Raw genomic sequence first — 27,331 nt, 5'->3', positions numbered from 1 at the left:
GTCCCTCGTTGCCACACTCCGAGCCTCTCTCGGAGTAGGCACCCGGAGGAGGACCTTAGATGTTGAACGTAGTGACCGGGTATATTCACGTCGGGAGGGGCGTTCCGTCAGGTATTGTGGTCCCAAGCCGTGTAAGGCTTTATAGGTCAAAACCAGCACCTTGAATTGGGCTCGGAAACATACAGGCAGCCAGTGCAAGCGGACCAGAACAGGTGTTATATGATATTGTGAGCACAGGATTTGAATGTTCTGTTGCCGAGCCTGGTTCTGCTCCTTGCAGTATGTTTTTGATACAGAAAAGAAAGCTCAGTCTTACCTCCTGCCAGTCTATTGGGAGGATATTACAGAAGCGACCTTGAAGCAGGAAAATGCTGTCCCTACTTTGGGTACTTTTTCTTCCCAAATATTTCAGCAATCTATATAACAATGACAAAAAAGTCATCTCTGCATAATTACTTTTACTTTCTTTGTTTATGTCTTTTGCTAAATGCAATATAATTATCCACTTGAAAAGCTGCTGGTACTTGGATGCAACATGCGTGTTGATATTCACTTCTGTTTAGTTAATTGTCTTGTGTTTGGACTGGCTACAAGAGGCAGATAATATTTGGCCTGAAAACATTCTGTGCATCTGAAAGATTCATTATCTCTTCACTGTATGTTTTGTTTTGTTTTGTTTTGTTTTGGGTGGGTTTCTTCTTCTTCTTTTCATCTTGTCACAAGACATTATGTTACTTTATGCCAGCGGCTTGACAGCAATGCTAATTTATGCAGTGCCACATTGGAATTTGGAAATCTTTTCCTTTTTCCTTTTTTGGGATGCGTGCATGTTTGCCATGACAGATCATCTGGCAGGATTTTCAGATGGGATAGCTTGATAGTGCTTTTGAGGGAATGTGTTTGCTGAACTGTATAAACAACTTCCAAGTTTTCACTTAGAATAATCAGTCTGTCCCAAATGAATCAAAATAAATAAAACCATATTTACAGCAACAGTGAATGGTTGGACTTCAGCTTCCCTCGCCAATCAAAAGAGGCTCTAGCCCAGCCTTCCCTGAACTCATGCTTTCCAGATGTTTTGGACTTCAACTCCCATCAGCCCCTGCCAGAAGACCAATGGTCAGGAAACTTGGGAGTTATAGTCAAAATATCTGTAAGGCACCAGGTTGGGGAAGTGCTGGTGCTTGTAGTGTCTTCACCACCCCTACCTTCTGCCTATAAGGTCCATCAATCAGAATGTGGTATCAATACAATAGATAAAAGCGAATACATAATGTATCTTAATCAGGGCTTAATTTGAGATTATTATTATTTTATATTTTCAACATCATAACTAATGTTCCAAACAAACAAGCTAAAAGATTAAAATGCCAGACAATGTTAAAAATACAAAATACAATCCAGATATTTAAAAGAATAAAATATAATACAAAATAATAAAATTAAATGATCAAGGACCTGGAACAACTCCTCTATGAAGAAAAGTTACAACAGCTGGGATTGTTTAGCTTGGAAAAAAATGAGTAAGGGGAGACATGATAGAGGTGTACAAAATCATGCATGGTGTGGAGAATGCGGATAAGGAGACATTTTTCTCCCTGTCTCAAAATACTAGTACCTTAGGTCATCCCATGAAGCTGATTGGTGGGAGATTCAGGACAAATAAAAGGAAGTACTTCTTTACACAGCACATATTAGTTAAATTATCAAATTCACTTTCACAAGATGTGCTGATGGCCCCCCATTTGGATGGCTTTAAAAGGGGATTGGACAAATTCATGGAGGAGAAGCCTGTAATAGCGAGTAGTCCTGATAGCTCCATGTTACCTCCAGTGTCAACGGTAGTATGCCTATGTACACCAGTTGCTGGGGAACATGGGCAGGAAGGTGCACTTGCACTCATGTTCTACTTGTGGGCTTCCACGGGCAGTTAGTCGTCCACTGGGTAAATAGAACGCTGGACTGGATGGACCTTTGGTCTGATCCAGCTTGGCTCTTCTTATGTTCTTGACCTCAATGCAAAACAAAGAGTGCAGGGATTGATAAAACAGCTATAAGAACTAGGTCCCTTAACATGTCAGGGAGAAAAGCCTTGGCAAGGCTAAACTCTGACATCTGTGCTATATACCAAGTAGGAATAAATGGGAAGACTGTAGGTCAGTGGCTGAACACATACGTTTCCTGCAGAAGGTTGCTGGTTCAATCCCCATCATCTGAGGGGGGACTTGATCTCAGATCTCCCAACTCCCAGTCCAACACTTTAGCCACTTCACCACAGTGGCTTACCAGTGTTATATTCCAGGGTGTTCTGGGTGGAAATTGCAGCCTTCCCCTCTCTTTCACAGACACTTTTATTTTATTTTATTTTATTTATTTATTTATTTATTACATTTTTATACCGCCCAATAGCCGAAGCTCTCTGGGCAGTTCACAAAAATTAAAACCATGAAGAACATAAAAACAACCAACAATATTCCTTAAAAACAAGAATACAAAATACAATATAAAAAGCACACTTAAATTTATGTCCCACCTTACTGCCAAAAATATGGACCTCAGAGTGGTTAACAATAATAAAATACACATAAAACAGTCTTGAATGAAACATAAAAAGCACAAAGGAATTGTAAACTCAGCAAGAAAAATAAACAGCATATATTGATGATATTGGTATTGATGCAGACTGCTGAGAGGGACTCTCACCAGCAGGGATAAGTTCATCCCCCCCACACACACACATTACCCTTGAAAACATGCAGCAGTGGGAGGGGGCATTGGCCTGTGTTTTTTCTATGCTTCCTATAAGCATTAGAAAGCACTACAGATCCCTTACAAAGCTTGGAAATTTGCCAGAGCTGTGCCTTGCAGGTTAGCTCAGGGATTGCCCAGACCCTTAAAGCCAGCTCTTAGGGGCTTTTGCACTGCTCTGTCTGAGCAGAGGTACAATTAGGCTTTATGACGGAGGAAAATCAGAGAAATGCTTTCAAATGTCTGTGCTGTTCTAATAAAGATTCTTGTTGAACATGCAGATTTTTGACACAAACACTGAAAAATGAACATTTGGTTGATCTCTAACAGTTTCACCATAATCTATCTATTCCAGATAGATTTCTGCCCAGACAACCAAGGGGCCTCCAGAAGTTACTGGTCTACAAACCCCATCATCCCCAGCCATTGGCCTGGGGATGATGAGAATTGAAATCCAACTACATCTGGAGGGATGCAGATTCCCCACCCCTGCCTTAGCCCCCACGTCTTCTGGCTCAGCAACAAGCAAAGTAGAGTGTGAAGCTACTGATGTTTTAGTGCAGGCAATTAAAATGGGTATTCAAAAAATAATATCCAGGAAAGTGAATGCTTTACTAAACAGATGAGCTTAGCTCATTGGCTTTAAAATGAAATCTCTTTGAATTGAAACATTTCTCTTTAGAGAACAGCAGAAATGTATTAGCTCATAATATTGGCCTGCCCTGTACCTAAGCTGGTATTTGCACAGGCTTTTTTCATTGCTAGCATAATTAACTAATAAATTTAAAGCTAAAAAAAGAGAGAGCAGGTATTCATCTTTAACCAAATTACAATTCTACAAGCAACCAAAGGAACATTTGGGCAGCAATCATATACCCACTTTTTGAGTAGTCACGTATAGATTGTGCTGTGAATCTAATCTTAAGGCAGTGCACGTTCTACCACTTCAGAAATGTTTGCCCCAGGAAGGCCGGGCCACAGGCTTCATCTACACCAAGCAGGATATTGCACTATGAAAGCGATATATAAAATGAAGGAGCCACACTACTGCTTTGTAGCGGCTTTGAAGTGCACTGACAACTGTTGGGGCACATTGACAAATACCATATACCGCTTCCATACTGCTACATCCTGCTTGGTGTGGCTCCTGCCTTTTATATACCACTTTCATACTGTTTTCATCGTGCAATATCCTGCTTGGTGTAGATGAGGCCACAGTCTCTTCAGACTGCTTGTTCTGTTGCTGAGCTGCTCTTTCAGCACAATCCTATGCATGTCTGTTTACTCAGCTCAATGGCATTTACATACAATCACATCCTTAAAACTAGTAAGATGCCCCACTCTTTAACCTACACATATTGTTTTGATTAAGAGGAACATATTTTTGATTAAGAGGAACCCTACACATTTTGAAAGAAGTCCCATAGTCTTAGCAAAACATATTTATTTCCCAGTTATGTGGGGTGGTTAGAAGGGAGGTGTTTAAATGTTTGTCACTTACCGTATTTCTTCGATTGTAAGACACCATCGATTGTAAGACACACACTAATTTCAGTACCACCAACAGAAAAAAAAAAACCTAAGAAACACCCGCAATTCTAAGACGCACCCCATTTTTAGAGAAGTTTATATGGGGAAAAAAGTGTGTCTTAGAATCAAAGAAATAGGGTATATAGCTTAGGAGAAGGCATGCAGGACTAGGTGAAAAGTCTTGCTGAATCCAAGATTCATCAACTGTCTTCCCTTTATCAAAAAAGAAAAAACCAGGCTGGTCTCAACAAAACCACAATGATTGTTACTAATCATGCCTTTTGTCAAGATGCTGGCAAATTATCTGTTTTATTATTTGCTCTAGTTCCCAGCTGACCCATCTTTATTTAAAAATAGGTACAATATACTTGCTTTGATTCATTCTCCTGGAATCATACCAGTCCTTAATTAATTCTCAAAGAGAACAGGCTGACAAAAGGTCCATCAGCATGATAAACAATGAGTGTTGTCTAACTTTCCCCTTAAAAGTCCTCCCCTCCTCCTTCCTGATTTGTTCTTGTTTCCATCTCTCCTCGGTTGCATTGCCCTTCTTGATACCATTTACTTATTGCGGATAGAGGAAGAAGCAAGGAAATAATGACACGGACACCAGAGCTTGGGTATAACTAGGGCCTCTTTATTTAAATGTGGTAACTCACCCCTCCCTGGATCTGCATGTGAGAGTGCAGGAATCCAAGCATCCTATCCCCAGGCAACTAGCCTGCATAAAGGGCGAGCCACTCGACTAAGCCAGGAGTCGGATTAAAACCCGGCTGCTTTCTTAAACTACACGCATGTGCTCGGGGGGAGACCACCCCATGTCACTCCTGCCTGGAGCCACTTAACCCCAAGTAAGTGAGACAATGAGGTTCCCAAAGGCAAGCCATATCCTGGGTCGAGAGCCATGCAACCCCCGATGACCAGGTCTCCGAACCTGCCCATCACCATAAGGTGCCCAACTAGTGCTCACCAACCTCAGCTGATATCCCAAGAGTCCCGCACAACCCTGCCAACAAATCAACCTGTTTACCCACCCTTGACTAATATTAAATTCCAGTATGAAGTAGGCAAAAACCCATGCACCACACTCAATATGTGGCAGGTAAAATTCCTACTCAGCACCCCCTCCAAAGGGGGCGACTAGCTAATCCCATACTAGATAAGGGTGGGAGGGTGGGGGCCAGAAGAGCGAAAGAGGCCAGGTAAATGTGTGGGGCCTGCCTTTATAGGCGAGCCCTGCACACCCATGATGGCGTTTCATGTGCAAACCACGTGATACGTCATTTCCTCTCTCTCCCGCCTGCAACAACTTGCTCCCGCCCTAGCCATACCAGCAGGGCGGGAAAAGGTCTTTGCTGCGATACTGTGATGTCACTGTGACATTGACCTCTATTGGCCAGTGTCTCATGGACCCAGCAGCCAGCTTGTTAGGTCACTGATGGCTAATCTACTATGGGCCAGGCTGTTTTAAGGCCAAGAATCTGACCTTTGAGGCTACTGATGAGCAACCTGTGTGAAATTAACTCCCCTTAGCTATGCCAACATCCCCTGCGTTTTGGAATGACAGCTTGAGGGTGCAAAGGTGGGTTTTTGTTTCATTTTTACTGGAAAGTGACTGATGGCACATGCTGCTAATAAGGTAGGATAATAGTCCTGAGATCTGCCCAGTGAACTCATTAGCAATCCTTGAGGAAAATGTTATCAGGGCCCCATTAACTTTAATTTGTACAGATTGCTCAAGTGTTCTCTGGAATGCTCTTCATTGCCCTTTCTCTTTCCTCTTGCCTTTGTAAGGGTTGCTAGATATCTCATCCCAGGGTCCTTGCTTTTTGTAAAGACTGAAATAAAGTCAATATTGATTCGTTCATTTGCACAGGTTGCCTGTAGTTGCTTGCTTGGCAAGCTCTTTGAAGAGTGTTCCTGCATTCTACAAAGCACACTGTCATTTGGCTTCCCTCTGTTGATCTGAAGGAGCAGCATAAAATATATATACTTCTGCTTTCAGCAGGGGCCTAAAGTAGGTGATCTAGGGTGACCATATGAAAAAGGAGGGCAGGGCTCCTGTATCTTTAACAGTTGTATAGAAAAGGGAATTTCATCAGGTGTCATTTGTACGCATGCAGCACCTGGTGAATGTTCCTCTTCATCGCAACAGTTAAAGCTACAGGAGCACTGCCCTCTTACGTATCTGGTCACTGTAGTATAGCTAGGGCAAGGCTCCTGCAGATTTAACTGTTGTGATGAAGAGGAAATTTCACCAGGTGCTACATGCATACAAATGACACCTGCTGAAATTCCCTGGAAACAAAGCCCTATGAGGAGAGACTGAAAGAACTGGGCATGTTTAGCCTGGAGAAGAGAAGATTGAGGGGAGACATGATAGCACTCTTCAAATACTTAAAAAGTTGTCACACAGAGGAATACCAGGATCTCTTTTCGATCCTCCCAGAGTGCAGGACACGGAATAACGGGCTCAAGTTAAAGGAAGCCAGATTCCAGCTGGACATCAGGAAAAACTCCCTGACTGTTAGAGCAGTACGACAATGGAATCAGTTACCTAGGGAGGTTGTGGGCTCTCCCACACTAGAGGCATTCAAGAGGCAGCTGGACAACCATCTGTCAGGGATGCTTTAGGGTGGATTCCTGCATTGAGCAGGGGGTTGGACTCTATGGCCTTATAGGCCCCTTCCAACTCTACTATTCTGTGATTCTATGACTCTATGATAATTTTAAAAGTGTAAAGTACTTATCCATATTTAAAACAATAGAATTTACTAATCTCAACTGCAATAAAGGGATGATTACCTATACAGGCTTAACTCTTGTCTATGTGAACATTCAGCTTGATTTCTTTTTCTAAACTAATTTAGATTATAGTCTCAAGAGCTGCTACTTTTCTTTTTTGTTTACCTTAGTCTCCAAAGTGTCAGGTAGTATATACACAACTCTTCTCCTGCAATCACTAATTGATTGGGATTATTATGGGGCTGATGTGGGATTTCTGTGTGATCACAGTGAAACCTACCACAGAAATTTCAGCTCTGGAAATTTATTTAATCCACCTCATATACAGGAAATATTAGTTTCCTCAGACTAGCACGATGAATATAAATATATCGAGAGGGAAACCACATTCATTTCATAAAACAGAATGAGGTTAGCAAATGTTTTTATTCTTAGATGCTATTGTGTAGCAGAATGTGTTTCCAAAAATGTCTGCGCCGTACTCTGCTTGGCCTGCTACTCTGGATGTTCAAAAAGGAGAATGCTGCACCAAGATGATCAACAAGGGGAAATGCAGAGCTTTCCTCAACAGCCTCAATCATCCTTCTATTTCAAAGATTCTTCTGATTTACAAATTAGCTGAGACATATAGCTTTCAATTATCTCCAAATTAACTAACATCTCAAGATATGTGGCTGAGTTTTGCAATTCATAGAGAGGTTGGAAAAAAACCTACCTTAGCTCAGCAACAACATTTTAAAAAAAGTAATCTGAGGTTCTCCCCACACACACACACCTTACTTAATATAATTTTAGAATTTGCTGAAGGAGAAATAATTATAGGGGGAGATTTTAATGGGCTGGTTAATCCTTTAATTGATTGACTGACTAAGAAAATTGTTAATCCTTCACCAAATAGTGTTCCTTTCTTCCTTCTTCCTTCCCCCCCCACCTAAGGAGATGGAAGTTCTGCAACTAACAAGATGCATGGAGGTTTTACATTAATAAATGAAAAGTTTGTAACTATTTTTCTATCTCCTACCAAAGTTATTTAAGAATTGGCAGGAATGTATTAAAGAATGTGTGAATTTTGTTTTATTTATTTATTTAAAAAAATAATCTTATGAACCCAGCTGTAATTACTGTTAGGTGTTGTTGTTGTTTTAATGTAAATTTGCCCAGATCATAGAATCATAGAATAGTAGAGTTGGAAAGGGCCTATAAGGCCATTGAGTCCAACCCCTTGCTCAATGCAGGAATCCACCCTAAAGCATACCCAACAGATGGTATGGTTCATCTGGATGGGTTGTCCAGATGAAATACTATAAAAAGTTGAACACAGCTCAAGAATGAAGATTCTACCCTATTAGATTCAAACAGATGCATTTCTCCTTTAAAGGAGGATTAGAACATATTTAAGGCAGAGTTAGCAAACGTATGAGCTGGAATTGTGAGCAAATACATTCATTGTGACCAAACATAATTGGTTTGGGGAGAGTTGTCAAATGTGTGTTGGTTATTTTCCCAGGATGGTTGTAGTCTGCAGGCACTTCAGGTGGAGAACAGTCTTGCTTTTGTGTGTTATGGTATGGCAGTCTGGTTGCGTATAGCAAGAAGAGGGAAGCATGAGAATGGTGTTGAGTGGTAGGTAGCAGATGCAATGCATATGTCTTGTGACTAGGTGCCCATTAGGGGCTATTGAGAAAGAAGATGCTATCCCTTTGGTGCTCTTCCATTCACCTAAGTCAAAATCGGTAGAGAATGGTGGCACTGGTTTTTGTGGGGCCATGAATCCATTCTGGATAACAGTCAGTGCCTGCCAGAACCCTAAAGCAGCTGTCCAAGTTACTGAACACTACCCCCAAAATAGATTCACAGCCCCACCGGATTTTGGAGCAACAGTCTCCACTGGTCAAAATGTTGGTTATGGCATTTAAAGTCCAGAATGGTTTGGCTCCAGGATACCTGAAGAAGCATCTCCTTCCATATGATACTGTCTGCACTTCAGTGTCTGCACGGGGGTCTTCTCCATACATCATGGTTGTTGATGCATAGTTGGTTGGGACACAAGAAAGGGACTTTTCTGTGGCCAAGCCCAGACTGTAGAACTCCTTGCCTCAGGAGGTTCATTTGACCCCCTTTCTCTTGACTTTCCATCTACATTGGCTCAAGGTTGGAAACCTTTGGAGACTAAAGCCTCCAGTGACAGTGACTCTGAGGAGGAGCTAGAACCAGTCTTGGTCTTTTTGAACTGGGCTTTTTGAATAGATTTTATGTTCTATAGATGTGACCCCCAGAAGGGTCCACTGTCTTTTGATTGACTTTTCTAGTGAACAGGAAGACTTTGAAGAGCAGTCCCCAACCAGCCCCTCATTCCTTCAACCTTCACTCCCCAGGAGAAGCCAACACCCCCCACAAAGGCCGCTGGCCCTTTAACACCTAGATACAACATCAGAGTGGAGTGGAGCCTCCAGAAGGGCCCCCCTGGTTTATAAATCGTTGCCAGTTTATCCCAGTCAGTGTTGGGATAACTTGTTGGTATTCTAGCTGTATGGCAGTTTTCCGTAGTCATAAAAGTAATTCAGAGTCCTGGGCTGGAACTTGTGGTGCTGGCCATGGTACTAAAACTGCTCCTGACCTAGCTACCTTTCTCAATTTGGGCCTCCTCACTGGAAAGGTCACCCAGAACAGATGGCAAAATCCCAAATGGAGCAGAACACCATCATTTATTGAGGCATTTTTTGTTGTTTTTGCTTGCTAGGCTGAATTATTGTAATGCGGTTGAGTCTAACAGCTATGTTTGGATGTTTATTTCTGCTGCGTGTGCCTCTATTTTAATATTGTATTGTTTTATTACATTGTTAATTTGATCTGCCATTTTACTGTTGCCATCTGCCCTTGAGTATTGTGATTGCAATAGAAGGGCAAGGTACTAATTACCTTAATAAATAAACTCTCCCACCAATTGCTGCTCTAATATCTATGTTTAGGGGTTCATCGGTTGGAGCAGGACGTTATGCAGTCATTGCAACAATCATTACACATCCACTGTAGGGAATTGATTTGGAACTCTATATGCTGTTTCTGTTTGTTGTACTCCGTGTGTTGTGGCTCCCTGGATGTTGGCTGCTTGTTGGAAGAAACCTCTTTTTGCAATGTGGATCATTTTCAAGTTCTGGTTTGAATGTTCCAATTTGTATGGAAAGGGGAGAGCACAATGACATCACCCCTGCCTTGATATATGTACTCTTGTTGTACCTGTCATCTGTATTCCCTGGCTGTGGATTATAGACTCCTGCTGGAATACTGTGGCTGATCACAGCTAGTTGAAATATTATCCTCTATTGTGGCCTAGTGGACAGGGAGGAGATAGGTAGAGAGAGCTGTTTTCATCCAGTTTTTCTCAAACTAGTGTCCTCCAGATGTGTTTATTTATTTATTTATTACATTTATATACCACTCCATAGCTGAAGCTCACTGTTTTGGGTTACAATGCTGGGAATGATAGTTAGGGATGTACAGAGTTTGTAGAATCCATCCTGTCTGCATTTGACACATTGTCCAGTGTTTTTCATTCCGCTCATTGGTGGAATTGGATTTTTCCCCAATTTTCCAAATTTGCATATATTTGCACTCGCAATTCACACTTGCACAGATTTACAAATCCTTTCCACCAAGTGTGCATGTTTATGCTTTAGCCTATGGGGGAAATGCACATTTTCAGCCAGTGCTTTTTTAGTTTATATACTTTTTCTACAACTACAGTTGTGTAAAATTGTGGGAAATGTAAAAAACAACAACTCAAAAACCAGTGTGCAAGTCTGCAGAATCCATGAAGCTCTGGTAAAGCCGGTCCACTGCAGAAAACCAAACTCACTTAATTCCCTATTTGCAGTCCAGAGCGGACCAGGTTGGGAAAGGCTGTTTTAGGCTCCCCATTTACTTCAGTGAGAGTGTTTTAGCTTACCGCTTTAAAAGAGATAATATTACAAGTCTGTCTTTGATGGGGTTACAGCTTCCATGAAGGGAGAGGTACATTATTATTATTATTATTATTATTATTATTATTATTATTATTATTATTTATTTATTTATATAGCACCATCAATGTACATGGTGCTGTACAGAGTAAAACAGTAAACAGCAAGACCCTGCCGCATAGGCTTACATTCTAATAAAATCATAATAAAACAATAAGGAGGGGAAGAGAATGCAAACAGGCACAGGGTAGGGTAAACAGGCACAGGGTAGGGTAAAACTAACAGTATAAAGTCAGAACAAAATCAAGTTTTAAAAGCTTTAGGAAAAAGAAAAGTTTTTAGCTGAGCTTTAAAAGCTGCGGTTGAACTTGTAATTCTCAAATGTTCTGGACACATTTGGTGCACATTTGGAGGTGCTCCTGGAGTCAACACTTTCAGTGGAGACACAGGAAGACGGGTCCCTCAGCTGCAGCCCTATCTGAAGGAAGCAGACCTCAGCACAGTGACCTCAGCATGCACTGGACATTGGGGCTGGATTACTATAATGTGCTCTTTGTGGGGTTGCCTTTAAAGTCAGCTCAGAAACATCATATTGTAGAGATTGTGTCAGCAAAAATACTAATAGGGGCCAAGCATTCCGAACACAGAATACCAATTTCACAGCAATTACACTATTTCCACAATTCCAGGCACCCCAGTTGCAAATGGTTGTGATTGTGCCATGGTACGGAGTTCTGCTTAGTGCAGGGAGCCCTGGAGGAACACTCCAAAACACTGAGCGCATTGGCACAAAATCAGCTGGCACCTGTGTGATCCTGTATCACTTTTTTGGTTGTTTTTGTTGTTGTTTCCAGACCCAATTTAAAGTGCTGCAATGTCTTTAAAGCCAGGAAGAAACGTTAAAAATAAACAAAATCTAACATCTATACATCTTTGGCAGCTGTTTCATAAATTCAGGTTGCTATCTGATGCACATGGTTGTATAAACAGAGCCTAAAGCCTTAATAATGTGAAAAGAAATGCTTTTATGCAACAATATTTTTACAAAAAAACCCTCCCCCTCAATGCCTTGCACTAGCCTTGCAAATTCCGAGCCTGTATGAGCCTGCCTGGATTTTCCTATCGGCTATTAAGGCCCTGCTTTCTGGCCCGCAGATAACAAATGTTAGGTTCAGGGGAAAGGCTTTTTCAGGGTCACTTGGCACTTTCAGAATTCTTTTCCAGAGGACATTCATGATGCCCTTGGAAGTCTTTCTTTTTTTTAAAAAAAAAATTCAGTCTGCTTTTTATTAATCACTGGGATTAATTAATTATTCTCCTTAGTTTGTGCATTGTGGTTTTAATTCGATGGTTTATTGTTTTTATTTGTGGTGGGTTTTTTTTATTAAATTTGTGAGATTCTAAATTTCACTCTGCCTAACCATCTCTGCTTAGTTTTACCCACCTACACTGGTAGAGTCTCCCCACCTGACAGTACCTATAATCATGTATCTTTGACCTCTCCCCATATGAGAGGTCTTAGAAATGATTTTGTCCCTCCCAGCAAGTGTAACTAGGGAAGAGGTTCACCCTGTAAATTTGTTTTTAAATCTTTATTGCCAATAAATAAAGATTCTTGGCTAAAGACCACCTCAGTGGGCCTTTCTCTCTTTTTGCTGCATTTTGGCTGTTTCGTAAGAGAAAAAGAACATACCCACTTTGATGAATCACAGCAGCTGAGGTACCTGTGGTGAAGTTTAACAAATTGTTTGTGAATGCTCAGATCACAGAAATATCAGTTAATTTAATTTTGTAATGAAGCCATACTCGTCGTGATCTTTGGCCAAGTTGCTATACATGTTTGGAAGCTTTCTTTCTTTCTTTCTTTCTTTCTTTCTTTCTTTCTTTCTTTAACTTCAGAGTGTTTATCCACAGCAGGCTCTTCTCTTTAACTTGCCTTGAGGCATTGTTCAGGTTCTGCAGTGCTGGAGTAGTTAGGGTGCACCACAGTGTGTGTGTGTGTGTGTGTGTGTGTTTCAAATGGTTTGAGCTCTCATGCTATAACTTTGGCAGTAGGCCATTTTGGTTTCTTTGAGATTACACATTTCTATAGCACTGTGCAAATGTCCTCTATCCCCTAATCTGGTGTCCTCCAGATGTATTGGAATACAATTCCCATCATTCCCAACTGGCATAACCTGGAAGGCACCATGTGGGGAAGGCTGGACTAGGCGTATATTTAAGCCATTTGTTTTTCCCATCCATTCTCTGATAGAATTAATATAACCCTGAAATGCAGTTACAGAATAATATCAGATGATATTATTATTATTATTATTATTATTATTATTATTATTATTATTATTATTACTATCCTCCCACCTTTTCCCAATACTGGGACTCAAGAGATATACAAAAATTAAAAATTAAATTAAACATGCTACAATATTAAAACATTTTAAACACTTAAAACATTTAAAATATGAATAATTCAAGAAAAAAATCCATTATATAAACAGTGCATAAGCAGTGGTCCAGACTACTCCCCAAAGGCCAGCCAGAACAAAAAACTTTTAGCTGGCCTCCGGAAGCATACCAGGGAGGGAGCCAGTCTAGCTTCCCTGGGAAAGGAGTTCAAGAGCCCTGGGGTAGCCACCGAGAAGGCCTTCTCCCACGTTTCCATCAGGCATGCCTGTGATGGTGGTGGGATCAAGAGAAGGACCTCCCCATATGATGCGTGATGCAATTAAAACTGCAGTGTGCAGTCACATGCTAGGTATTAAAGCAGGAGTGCAGGACCTCTTTCAGCCCGAGGGCCAAATTCCATTTTTGGAGAAGCTCTCAGGGCAGTATTCCAGTGGAAAGGCAAACAGGGGCAGGGCCAAATTACCACATCTTCCAGCATATTTTAGTTTGAAGTTTTTCCTGCCATTAACTAAGCCTCAGTAGAGGCAATTCAACCTTTTAGATTGGGGTTGGGGGGGCGGGGGACACAAAAAGCCAGGATACCACCAAGTGATCAGAGCCTTGGGGAAAACAGGTGAGGCCAGCTGTATGGGGCATGGCTGCTAAGGAAACCACTAAGGGCCAGACTGGGACCACAGAAGGGCTGGATTTGGCCCTCAGGTTCTGCACCACTGCATTAAAAGATGATAGCCCTGACTGGACAAGCTTAGGAGATCAGAATTAGGCCAGCATCCAAATGTTTAGAGTGCCAGTGTGGTGTACTGGCTAAAGTGTCAGACTGGGAGACAGGAGATCTGGATTCTAGTCCCCACTTGGCCATGGAAACCCACTCGGTGACTTTGGGCCAGTCACAGATGCTCAGTCCAAACTACCTCACAGGGTTGTTGTTGTGAATGGAGCATAGGAGGAGGATTATATATGCCGTCTTGGGTTCCTTGGAGGAAAAAGGCAGGATATAAATGCAATAAATAAATAAATAAATAAATAAATAAATAAATAAATAAAATGGCTCATGTAGCCACATTCCCTAGCAGTATAAAATCATGTGATTATCGCGTCACAAGCTTTGTTGCCGACCCTTGAGCATATCGCTTAACTCTCCGTCTATGTAAAAACACAAAGGGGGTTGTTTTTGATGGGAGCTTTTATTCTTAAAACAGAAAGCTTTTGGAGAATGCTGCTGTTCTAACTTCAAAGTGCCAAATGTGCCCCGCTATTACTTATTAGCTGCTGCCTCGAACATTTGTCCAATGCGGTTCTTTACAAGGCACTCTTGTTACCATAGTATCAGATCACCTCACCAATTCTCATGTATTTAGCCGTACAATTCTCATATGAGGCAGAATATTACTAAGCAGTTCATTTTACAGTTAAGGTCTTAAAATAAGGGGGTGTCCTAAAACAGTATGGCTCAAAGGGGCTTGAAGGTTATCTAGCCCTAACTCCTAAAGGCAAAGTCATTATAGCCAGTAGCCCAAATGATGGGCCATCAAGAAGACCAAGATGCTATAGATGCTAAGATAACCAAGGATACTTAACCAAGGATAACCAGAGATGTTTAGGTAACTAGGTGAGTGCTTCCAAATTTATGTCTCTTACTGCTGGAGACATGGGCAAAAGAGATACATTCAAGATCACTAGGATTCTCTAACTCCCATTCACATTTGCGATTACTGCTTGCTTTGCATGGAAATGATTGAATGGGAGATTTATGCAAAGCTCCTGAAATTTGTGCAGGAGGAATTTTGAAATTGTGAAATGTCCCCTCCATAGACTAAAGTGGGGCTCATTCAGTCTACTGAAGAAATTTGCACAAATCGAACTGAGAACAAGATGAACTCAAGCAAATGTCTGACAATTTGTGAATATTTTTCACAGGCTTGCTTTCAGGTCCAGGTTTTTGAATGGGACATGCTTGAAAGTTTTGAGACCAAAGTGAAATGTAAGAAATCGAGATGACACAAATCCATGAACCTTATGCAACAGGAAACCTGGAAACTGTACATGTCACCAGATCCTGGGGATCCATTTTGATGCGGTGTGTGTGTGGGGGGGGGCAGAGATTGTTCTCTAATTCCAAGTACTTTGACAGCTTCGGAAATTTCAGCTTCCAGCCACCTTTGCAGTCATTCCTATATTTGGCTTGGGATGCTTTGTAATGGCCATAATTAGACGAGGCATGGCTGATTGGCTGGAAAACCAAAGACCATTGCAATAATTAGTTGCATGTACCAGTTAAACTCTGCCTAAAGGTTGCATTTTGTCCACCAGATGGTGCTCATATTAATTTGTGTGAATAATGTGAAAGGAAAATTGAGAAGAAAACAAAAACAATATTGATAGACTAGTCCTATCCCTCGCTCAGACTCAGAGTTACAATTGTCCCTAAATCCTCCTTTGCTGGCTGAACCACAAAGATTTGCCAGCCCTGGACTCTACACTGCTTGCTATACCCAGGGCATGGTCAGTGCAAGAAGCAAAACACAGGTATGGCGTGGACATAGATTCTACAAATTCTCTTATGCTTGCTCAGGGCTCATTCTCATCCCTCTGTGATTGCATATTGATTGGTTGATTGATTGCACTGAATTTATATACCACCCCATAGCTGAAGCTCTCTGGGTGGTTTACAAAAGTTTAAATCAGTAAACATTAAAAATAAATATACAAAATTTAAAAACATAAGAAGCATAAAAACAATAGTATCCTTGTAAAAACAGCTATTCTGGGTTCAATTAAAAACATAGAAACTCAGCCCATGTTGTTAACTACCTAGGAGAAGAACATAAGAAGTGCCCTGATGCTGGATCAGACCAAGGGTCCATCTAGTCCAGCACTCTGCTCACATGTTAGATCTGCAAAAGAGGTGGCATAGGTTTAAATAGGCATGCCGGAAAAAGCCACTACAGACTCCAATGAGGCCAGATCCCCAAGAATTTGACCTCCAGAGTCCACAGTGGACCTCTCCTCTTTACTGTTACAAACATAGCTGTAAACAGCCACAATTTACTTAGAAGTAAGTGGTTTACAGCCACTAATAGCATAAAATGCATGAGTTACAAACCGTAATTTCCCCATGATAGGTTAATGGCAGGCACCATTAGCCTATCGTGCCTTTTATAAAGATGGAGAGCCATCCCACCAACTCTGGTGGATGTGCCAGGGTTCCAGAGAAATCCGTGGCACCCCAAGCACCCGGATTTCCCTGCAGCAGACTTCCCTGGACTGGACGCCGGGTGTGTGTGTCATCCCTACCTAGGTTAAATATTCCCATTAAAGTCAATGGATTAGAACCTGATAAGAGCTTCCATACCTGCAAAACAGAATGGGATTTTGACTAACTTTGATGCCAGTTATGGTGCACATAATCCACCATAAATGAAGCCCAACTGTGAACTCAAATTGCATATGTGCAAAACTACTTTATGCTCTTTTTATGTCCAGTGCACAAATGACAACTTCTACTGTCGTCGTAAGCATGATGATTACTCAGATGTAATTAGTGCAATGGAATGTGGTGCTTCGAAAATGGGTTTAGGATTGCAGTTGTACTGATGGGCACACTGGTGAAAGTGTGCTTTGCACAAGAAACCAGGGCTCACAATGGTATGTATTGCTAATACTTGATTTCTCAGAATTTTTATTTATTTATTTGTTTATTACATTTTTATACCGCCCAATAGCTGAAGCTCTCTGGGAGGTTCACAAAAATTAAAACCACAATAAAACAACCAACAGGTTAAAAGCACAATTACAAAATACAGTATAAAAAGCACAACCAGGATAAAACCACGCAGTAGATACAAATAGTCACCAAGAATCCCAATTCCACTGGTGCAGCTGGGGCTGCAATGACAAAGCACCCCAACATGGGATTTCCAAATATCCCTCCCTCAATATGAGCACCCCATGCTATGCAGGGAGGAGAAACATCCTAGCTATGGATTGAGTCCCCTCCCCCTGAGATGTGATGAAACCATGTTAGCCCACCCAGGTTAGCATTGCCTCCCTCACAGTGGAAGAATGAACATTGCAGAAATCCCCAGCTACAGGCCAGTGGCTATGATGCTGCAGTGAAGACAATGGGGACAAGGTGATCTTTGCTGGTGAACACCAAACATTGCAGCACTGCAGTATTGGAACGGCTAGCCAAACACTCAAGCCCAAGCTATACAATACATTAAATACATAGCTCTCGCTCTCTTTTTTACTCACGAATAAGTGTATGGACTCCTGTTCCAGGTCAGGAACACCACACATGGACAGAGGAGGTTGATACATACTTCCAAATAAATGTAGACAGGATTGATCTGTACTTATATATGCATAAAATGGATGCTCAGTATTATGATTTGCTGAGCCACCATGTCTCCCAAAATGTAATATTGCGCTGTTGTGTAATTAAATAAAACTTGTCAATAAATGGGCACTAAATTCACACCGCCAGAAGATCCACAAATCCTACATGGATTTTGTGCCACTGTATCTCTCTGGCTCCTTCCTGTATCCATGTGCTATTGCACATCTCAAAATGAAGCAAAAGCCTTTATGAAGATTAGACTGAGATGTAAACTGAACAACAAAGAGCATAGGTTGTAGTTTTGTCTCTTTTCAGTTTGTAATTCCTTAATATGAGAAATCAGGCCTGCTTTTCTGAGCATTTCCCCTTTAGACTGACTGACTTTCTACGTGAAACTGTATTTAATACACACAGCCTTGTGTATTCTCCACTTCAATAGCTATCAGTTGCATAGGTAAAGAAAAAATGAAACTTCCTTGTAGCAGACCAATGTTCTTGGCTGTCACACACAATTAATTGCACTGCTTGAGTTTTTCAATAAAAAAAAAGATCTCTTCAGGGAAGATATTTTTGAAAGTGCTCTCTGCTGACCTAAATTTGCTCCCTTTAGAGTCAATAGAAGTTTTATATGAAATTTCAATAAACAGACAGTTCTGGACTTTCTGCCTGCTTTTTTTTCTGCCTCTACGCCTTTTAGTAATACATGGACACTTTGAAATTGATACAGGATCAGCAGGATATGATGGGCTAAAGATTAGAAAGACATAAACAGTGTGAGTGTGTGTGAAGTGTTTGTGATGAAGGAACCCTACACTTCCTGGTAGTATTCTCCTGGGACACGTACAGGGGCCATGTGGCCAGGACTCAAGGAGGTAGGGATGGAGAGTCTTAGGTCCAGCTCCCTGGCTTAGTTTTTCTGCTCCAGCGCCAGCACATTCAGTTCAATTAATGGATTTTCCTGGGCATTTTGTGCCATTGTTTCCCAGCAGATTATGCAGTTTGTGCAAATGCCTGAGCAATTTTCACAAATAGCCATTGACAGCCTTCTCCAGTATGAATTTATCTAACCCCTTTTAAAAGCCATCCAAATTGGTGGCCATCACTACATCTTGTGGCATCTAAACTATAGAATTCACTATGCGTGAAGAAGTTCTTCCTGTTATCTATTCTGAATTTCCCATTAATCAGCTTCATGGGATGACTCTGGATTCTACTATGATGAGCGAGAGAGAGAGAGGGGAAAATGTCTGGGAATCCCTCTGGAGTGTATTTTTCGGTGGCGCAGAGGGCTACAGGGGGAGGAGAAAGGAAGGAATTCCTGTCGCACATTGGATTTCCATTAGTGCAAAGTTGTATTTCATCCAGGACATTTCAAGAGGAGGTTTGTTTCTTTATTATTGTGCAATGGCCCTGACTCATTCGTAGAATCTTATGGGAATGGAGGGAACGGCAGTCACCTTCCATTTGCATCCCATTTCCCCACTGCTTCTTCTGCCTTTTTTCTTACCATTAAGGAGAGAAAGATGGCATAACTGCATGATCTCTTTCATTTGGGAGTGGTCTGGAAGCAGCCACAACACTCTTAACTGGATTTAGTTGATGAGCTTTTAGCTTCATTGACCCTGTTCAGATGACATGCTAAGCCACAGTGGTTAAGCATTTTGAGCTAAACATTCTGGCTTAGCATGTTGCGTCAAGCATGGTTTAAACACACTCACTATTTGCTGCAAAATGCTTAGTGTGTTGTTTGAAAGGGCCCATTGAGGTGTAGGGTGAAGAAAACAGAGCTAGGTGCAAAAGCCAATGGTGAGGTCTACAGGGAAGGAAATCTTAAGAATTTTAATAATAATGCCTGGTGGTACTTTGTCTTGTGGTGTTCTCTGACAGATCTCAAAACCCTGCACTTCAGTCACGGTGAACAGCCTGGAGCTTCACTGTTATCTATGAAGACATTCTGGGTTGCAGGGGTTGTATCGAATGTTAGTCCAAAAATAGACTGACTGAAATGAATGGAAATGTTAGACTAACATTTAAGATATAGACTAACATTAAACAGATGTCTTGTTTCTCCTGCTGCACAGAAGAAGCCAGTAGTCATAATTGTTGTTGTTGTTGTTGTTGTTTATATTAGCCAATACAGTATAATGATTAGAGTGCCAAACTAGGACTGGGGGGACCCAGGTTCAAATCCCCAATTGTGAAGCTTAGTGGGTGACATGTGGCCAATTGCTCTCACGGAGCCAAGCCTACTTCAGAGGGTTGTTGAGGGAATTAAACAAGGAAGGAGAGAAATCATGGATGTCACCATGAGCTTGTGGAAGGAGATGTGGATTTTTACTGTTTTATTTTATGTATTGAGATCCATCAATTGGAGCCTGGTGCAAAAGTCGTTAAAAGACTCTGAGCCCAGGACTTGTTTTGAGTACCACAACTGAATGGAGCTCACTGTCCTTCTGCACTCAAAGCCACTCCTGGTTTCTCGCCTAAACTACCACTACCAACTTTTCTTCATTTCAGCAGTATAATTTAGTGTGAAATCATTTTGTTGTTGCTGTTGTTAAACAACTGGGAGTCATTTTTTTTCTTACTGGACTACTGTAAATCACCCAGACAACTACCCATAGATTCCAATCTACCTTCAGGTCACGACTGCTATAAAAGTATAAAACGGGGATATATATATGTGTATATATATATATATATGGAGAGAGTATTAGAGTATTTCTTGGATGCATAATGTATTTGTTTGTTAGCAGTAGTACATATATATTGCTTAGTGTAATAAAAATCCTAAATGGTTCATATATAAATATTAAAAATCACATTAAAAACACTATTAAAAACAATCTCAACTTCAATGACAATACAACATATTTAAAATACACTGTTTAAAACAGTGGTCTTCAACTGGTGGATCACGACCCATAAGTGGGTAGTGAGATCAGTCCAGATAGGTCGTGGCAAAGCTGTTGCTGCCATGTTGGGCATGGAGAAAATTGTGAAAATGGGTCCCATTTTGCAGGTTGGGAGTCCGAAGTGGGTCTCGGATCTGGACCAGGTGAAGGAACCCTGATTTAAAACAATTTAAAAACTACACAAACAATATAGAAGCAATCTAAAAAGCAGTAAAATGTAGCAGCATATAATCAGTTGCAATTATTTACAAGCCGGAGAAGGCCTGGATAAACAAGTATGTTTAGAGGAGGCATTTGAAACATGCCACATTTTCTGCCTCTGTAACTGCACAGGGGTGGGGGTGGGGAGGTTTCCAGTGGGTGAGCACACCACCACCGAGAAGGTCCACTTTCTCTTTAAAGTGATCCAAGCTGTTTGATAACAAAATGATTAAAAATATACAAATATAAAACAGCCAAAAACAATTTTCATTACACTATGGAATCATGATAAAACAACTAAAACATCATAAAAATCATACTAAAAACAACCGATGCATAACAATCCCATTTTACGCCTTCAAATATCTGGGAGGAGAAGAAAGTCTTAACCTGATGGTAAAAAGAATACATTTGGTGGGCCGCAGTAAGAGAAATTAACTATAAGGTTGTTCTTGCATATTGTTTATAGTTATTCCAAAAGCAAAACCTATACAGGGCATGAAAGAGATTGTTCCAATTCCATAGGGCCCTGCTGCAGAACAGCATAAGAATTTTTGGTCTGATGAATCTCATACCCAAAGAAATCAAAGAGAGATGCTTTCATGTAACAAACACTTTTGAAGATTCCTAAAGGGCAGTGGGTAGCAAAACGGAGCAGAACAGCACAGCAGAGCAACTGGTGAGCTCCCAACCAGATGGAGGGATGCTTTGAATAATGCTCTTATTGCAGCAATTAAGAGCAGAGAGCAGATACCTTCCCCATCCGAAGACTGGCACTCTTTGTTCTCGGTTCACCGCTTATTCTTTTGCCCTAACAGCTGACAGCGCCACTGATTTCTGTCTCCTCAGCATTAACAAGCCCCCAGAGTAAGTGCAATCCTTGCTTTCTTGGTTAACCTTTGCACTGCTTTCCTCTCACGGACTTCCTTCCAAATGCTTGCTTTTGGTATCTTGTTAACCAAGGGAAGCCAGCCTCTCAGTCAAATATATTTTAGACTCTAGGAAGGCTCATGTAAAATTGTCTTCCCACTCCCAAACAAAGGAAACACAAAGATGTATCCAGCTGACTTGAAAATCACTGGGATTTCAACAATCAGATTTGGACAAAAAAGAGTGGTCTTTCCTTGGATTAACATTGTGACACATAGCCAGTAAAGGACAGTGAGTGATTAAGGATAGTTAACCATGCAATGCTCTCTATGTCTTCTCAGAAGTAGCTCCCTTTTAGTTTAATGGGGTAACTCTCAGGAAAGTGGGTATAGTATTGGAGCTTAGGTGAGCCAGCTAACCAAAGTTTACACAATAGGAGGGGGTAGCTATACACCTTTGGTTGACCACATCTGGTAATTTTTCAGCCTTTCACACTGCTGGTATCACACTGGGATCCAAATAATAATAATAATAATAATAATAATAATAATAATAATAATAATAATAATAATTTGTTTTAAGAACATAAGAAGAGCTCTGCTAGATCAGACTATGGATCCATCTAGTCCAGTCTTCTGTTCACACAGTGGCCAACAAGCTGTGGACTAGGAATCCACAAGCAGGACATGAATACAACAGCACCCTCCCACCTTCCCCAGCAACTGGTGTACATAGGCTCACTGCCTTGGATACTGGAGGTAGCACATAGCTATCATGAATAGTAGCCATTGATAACCTTCTCTTCCAGGAATTTATCTAACCCTCTTTTAAAGCCACCCAAACTGGTGGCCATCACTACATCCTGTGGTAGTGAATTCCATAGTTTAACTATGCACTGTTTTACTTTTGTTTAGGAAATTATGGAGAGAGCGGCATGGAAGCGTTCAAAGAGTTGGCAGCTCAAGAAGGCCTTTGCATTGCTCATTCTGACAAAATCTACAGCAATGCAGGAGAAAAGAGTTTTGAAAAGCTGTTACAGAAGCTCCGGGACAGGTTGCCAAAGGCCAGAGTTGTGGTTTGTTTCTGTGAAGGAATGACCGTCAGGGGAATACTCATGGCTATGAGACGCATGGGAGTGCTTGGAGAACTCGTATTGATTGGGAGGTAGGTCATTTCAGTCATTCTTGCTGTTGAATCAGAAGGAGGAGGAGGAAATGCTTGCCTTGGATCAAATTGCTGTACTTGCCTATTCTAAATGTAGGTTTAATAAGGGTCAATGTCATTGGGGGAAAAATAAAAATCCATGCTTTAATTATTTCTCATTTCCTCAAGCAAATGGTTGACGTTATTTATTTATACTCCACATTTCCCTTAAGCACTCAAAAATGAAAATCAACAAATATTCCACAGATTATTGTCCAGATGAACAAAATTCCCTATATGCTAAATTTTGTACTAAAGTTGTGTTGTATATATGCCTTCTGGTGAAATGGAGCCCTCTGGTCTAAAAAATGTGACTTTGACTATACCTTGGAAAGATATATATTTCTATGAAATCTGTTGCAATCTGCAATATTAGTTCTTCACTTCGTTCTTGTTTTACCTGTCTCATTACCACTTTCCAGATGTGTCCAATTATTTCTTTTTTTATGCCCTGTCATATTTCATACATCACTTTTATGAAGCCTTCTCAATTCATAAAGATGCTGCAAAGACTCTGAAAAATGGCATGTATCTTGGCCTCATATTAATGTTTAATTATGACATCAATGGAGTTTTGATTAAATATTCCCAAGAGAAGAGTTCCTTTTACTCAGGACCAAAAATACACATTATTATTATTATTATTATTATTATTATTATTTGCATTTTTATACTGCCCAATAGCCAAAGCTCCCTGGGCGGTTCACAAAAACTAAAACAATTCAAAGTATGACATGACATGGTTGAGGTTATGATCACTGAGGCTTTGAGAGGATTCCAAATTTGATCAGAACCTCAGTGCTGGAAGATAGGTTTCAACCCTTTCCCTCAAGCTGTTTACCTGATCTAAAATCCAGCCCCTCCAAATATCTGTTACTCCCATTGTGGAGGGAGAAGGATACAATACAGGCAGTTTTATTCATTCATTCATTCATTTATGTATTACATTTATATCCTTCCTTTTTTCCTCCAAGCAACTCAAGACAGCTCTTCCTCTTCATTTTATCCTCACCATGACAACCCTTGAGGTAGTTTGGGCTGCATGTCTGTGAGAGGTCCAAAGTCATCCAGTCAGCTTCCATGGCCGAGTGGAGACTAGAACCCAAATCTCCTGACTCCCAGTCCAACTCTGGCTATTATTCTATAAGACAACTTGGGAAGTCTTGAAAGACAACTAAGGAAAGGAAAGGAACCTCTCGTGCAAGCACTGAGTCATTACTGACTCTTGGAGGGACGCCAGCTTTTGCTGACATTTGCTTGGCAGGCCTTATAGTGGGGTGGTTTGCCGTTGCCTTCCCCAGCCGTTATTACCTTTCCCCCAGCTAACTGGGTACTCATTTTACTGACCTCGGGAGGATGGAAGGCTGAGTCGACCCGAGCCAGCTGCCTGAGAACCAGCTTCCGCTGGGATCGAACTCAGGCCCTGGGGAGAATTTCAGCTGCAGAAACTGCTGCTTTACCGCTCTGTGCCACACGAGGCTCTGCGCCACACGAGGCTTAAAAGACAACTAAGAAGTGGATTAAATAAATATATAAAACAGTGAACATGGTATCTTGTATTCACCTCTCCCCAGTGAGGCTTATATCAGCTTCAGGGAGTGATTTAGAGCAGGAAACTATCTTATGGGGTGGGTGGGGTTGTTAAACACTCTCTCTACCAGTGCTGCTGCTCTGCGCCTGCTTTTAAGCAAAATGAAATAAAATTAAAATAAAAGTAGGCAATGCCATCATGCTCTCCTGTATATAATCTAATTTAGGCCTTGGCATAAAGGAAAATTAATGCAGTTTTGTAGCGAGTCTCTCAGACAAGGTTATCTTTTTATATTAAGAAAAAAATTCTGACTTACAGCTCTAAATAGTTCTTATTTAAAAGAGAAAATTCCTGGTAAATTGAGTTTCATAACAAAGGGCAGTATCTCACAGTACACTACCACTAATGTAAATGGCACTGCATTAGCATAAGTTATATCCAGTGTAATGCTAATGGCGCTTGCTTGTACAATGCATTTTCAAAGGAAAACTGTTGTATCAGCAAGCGCTATTACCATTGCACCAAAAATAGATTATGTTAGGGCACATTCATTTATGTTAACGGTAGTGCAGATACTACCCAATCTTCCATTAATTCTTTCATTAGGATATTTTTGTATCTGATAGCAAATTACAAAAGTAAAAGAAAAGACATCCTTCGTGTTTTCCTAATTCAGCATTAACTGATGTAGCCATTCTGAAGTGTTAAAATGTACTTTTAGTAGTCTGGCTTCTTTTCTGAATGGATGGTGAAGCGGTTGCACATCCAAAATTTCACCAAGGTTTTTGAAAACATAGGGTTGGATTCCAGACTAAGGGCTTTTCTACATGAGGCATTTATCATGTGCACATCATTTCCTATTAATGGTTGTTTATGGGTTCTTTAGATGATGACATAATCCTCCAGTGTTGCTTCTGTCTAATCAACACTTTCAGTGAGTTTATTTTGAGAATGGAAAATGTGGCATTTAATTGTGAATGTGAAAGAAAGTGAATTTTCCTGTTGTATATTTGTACCGCTCTGCTATACCACTGTGCCACCTACAGGTTATGTAGCAGAAAAGCTCTCCCTGCTCAGATTCTCAATTCTGTGACAAATCCAAAAGTAGATAAGCAAATTAACATCTGATTAACAGCCTTGTGTAGAAAAGCTCCAAATTAATTGGACATTTAAAAATCCTAAATGTGTATTTCAAATGGATCAGAGGTGTGGATAGAATTAAGAGAATAGAGGTTCTGAGCACTGTGGACAATTATTACTTGGTACAAAGGCCAGAGGAAATACCAGCATCCCTGAGTTTCCTTCCAACATAATGACTACACATTGATTGTTTGATTGATAGTATAAGTGTTTTTCCAAGTTTGCTCACAGCAAAGCACACTCTTATAAATCACAATTTAAATTGTAAGTAAAAAGAACAAAGAATCACAAATCTACATAACAATATCAGCGAATACAAGATATGATAAAACGACAACTGAAGAGCAAATGTAACATGCCTTTATGAAAAAAGTTTTCACCATCTGACAAAAGGTTCAGACTGACAGGACTCGGAAGGCATCTCTAGTGAGGCTGTTTCATGAAATGGATGACACAAGACAAAAAGTCTGCTCTGTGCCTCCTCAAATTTCACCTCATGAATGGAAGGCTCATGGCACTTTTATCCCATTACCCTCCCATTACTTTACAGAATTTTACATCTACTGTAATGGTGGAGAAAGAAAAGAATGGGATAATGCAGGAGAAACTGTATATGGTAGTTGAGAGTGAGGGAGCGAATCTCATGGCACACTCTGATTTGCATTCAGACATTGTGCTCAACAGAAACAAAGGGTGCATGGAAGATAAATGTTATATCTTTAGATGAAAGAGGAGAGAGAGAGACTTGAAAAATCAGCAATTTTGCAGTGCTAGAATAAATGTTGAAGGTTTGAATTTTTCCATGAGGGAGGGGGGAACCCTGTAACTTGCAGCGAAAAATAACTTTCCTAACAACACCACGTTCCCCAAACAATGTACTCTGGAGTAATATTTTCACAGATGTCTTTATTCTTTGAAATGAAACCCATCTACATAGTTAACACTTAGAAAATTCTCTTTAGTTTTATTTTCAGGCCCACAGTGGAGAAGGCCTCACTGACTGCATGACTGTTTCTTTCAACAACACCCCAAAATAGACAAGATGCACATATTTGGCAGTTTAAATGAGCAACAACTTCGAATAAGTTCTGAAGGGATCTGCAATGGGTTAATCTTTCAACTCTAATTCCCTGCCTGTTGCAGGTACTTCTTCCTCCTCAGCCTGTTCTGGGTGAACTCCCCTGGCTCAGAGTGCTGCCTCAAGCATTGGCAGAGCTGCAGTGTACAGCCTGTCAGGGTTTCTGTCCCACATACAATGGCCCAGTGGGAATGACGCTGTAGGGTAATGCACAAAAGCATTTGTGGGGGGGGGGAGAGAAGGTTGCCCCCTCTGCACTAATAGCCTCAAAAAATAAATGAAATTCTGCTGAAAATTCCTTTCATCCCTACTTACCCTATATCTCCTAAAAGGTCTGGGCCAAATCCTTTGGCCCACCACTAAAATCCCAGTATACCTTTGAGCAGCCTTCCCCAACCTAATGTCCTTGCTGGTGCATGCTGGGAATTGTAGCTCAACACATCTGGAGATCATCAGGTTGCCTTTGAACATTAACAAATAATACATCATAGCATAGCAACCAAATCTCGTGCAGAGTGAACATCTAGACTGCACAGAATGGAAGCATTTTCACAAGTTCTTTGAACGTATGGTGAGGTTGCATGTGCTCTCCGTGCTCCTGATCTCCATGCATTCATTGAAGGACTATTGAAGGATCGGGGTACCTGCCTGCCTGCTCCACATGAA

General features: G+C 40.9%; 1 protein-coding gene across 2 annotated transcripts in view; it reads left to right on the top strand.

Annotated features, from left to right (window-relative positions):
- The window catches only part of GRM1 (glutamate metabotropic receptor 1), a 224,946-nt gene that overhangs the window by 42,190 nt on the left and 155,425 nt on the right, over positions 1 to 27,331 (top strand). For both annotated transcript variants that reach the window (XM_063124574.1, XM_063124575.1), the window contains exon 2: positions 22,628 to 22,877. In XM_063124574.1, the coding sequence (XP_062980644.1) occupies positions 22,628 to 22,877 (250 nt within the window). The remainder of the gene's footprint in view (positions 1 to 22,627; positions 22,878 to 27,331) is intronic.

Source organism: Elgaria multicarinata, chromosome 4 (assembly GCF_023053635.1).
Source record: "Elgaria multicarinata webbii isolate HBS135686 ecotype San Diego chromosome 4, rElgMul1.1.pri, whole genome shotgun sequence".
Lineage (NCBI taxonomy): Eukaryota > Metazoa > Chordata > Lepidosauria > Squamata > Anguidae > Elgaria > Elgaria multicarinata.
This window is presented reverse-complemented; position numbering and strand designations above follow the sequence as displayed.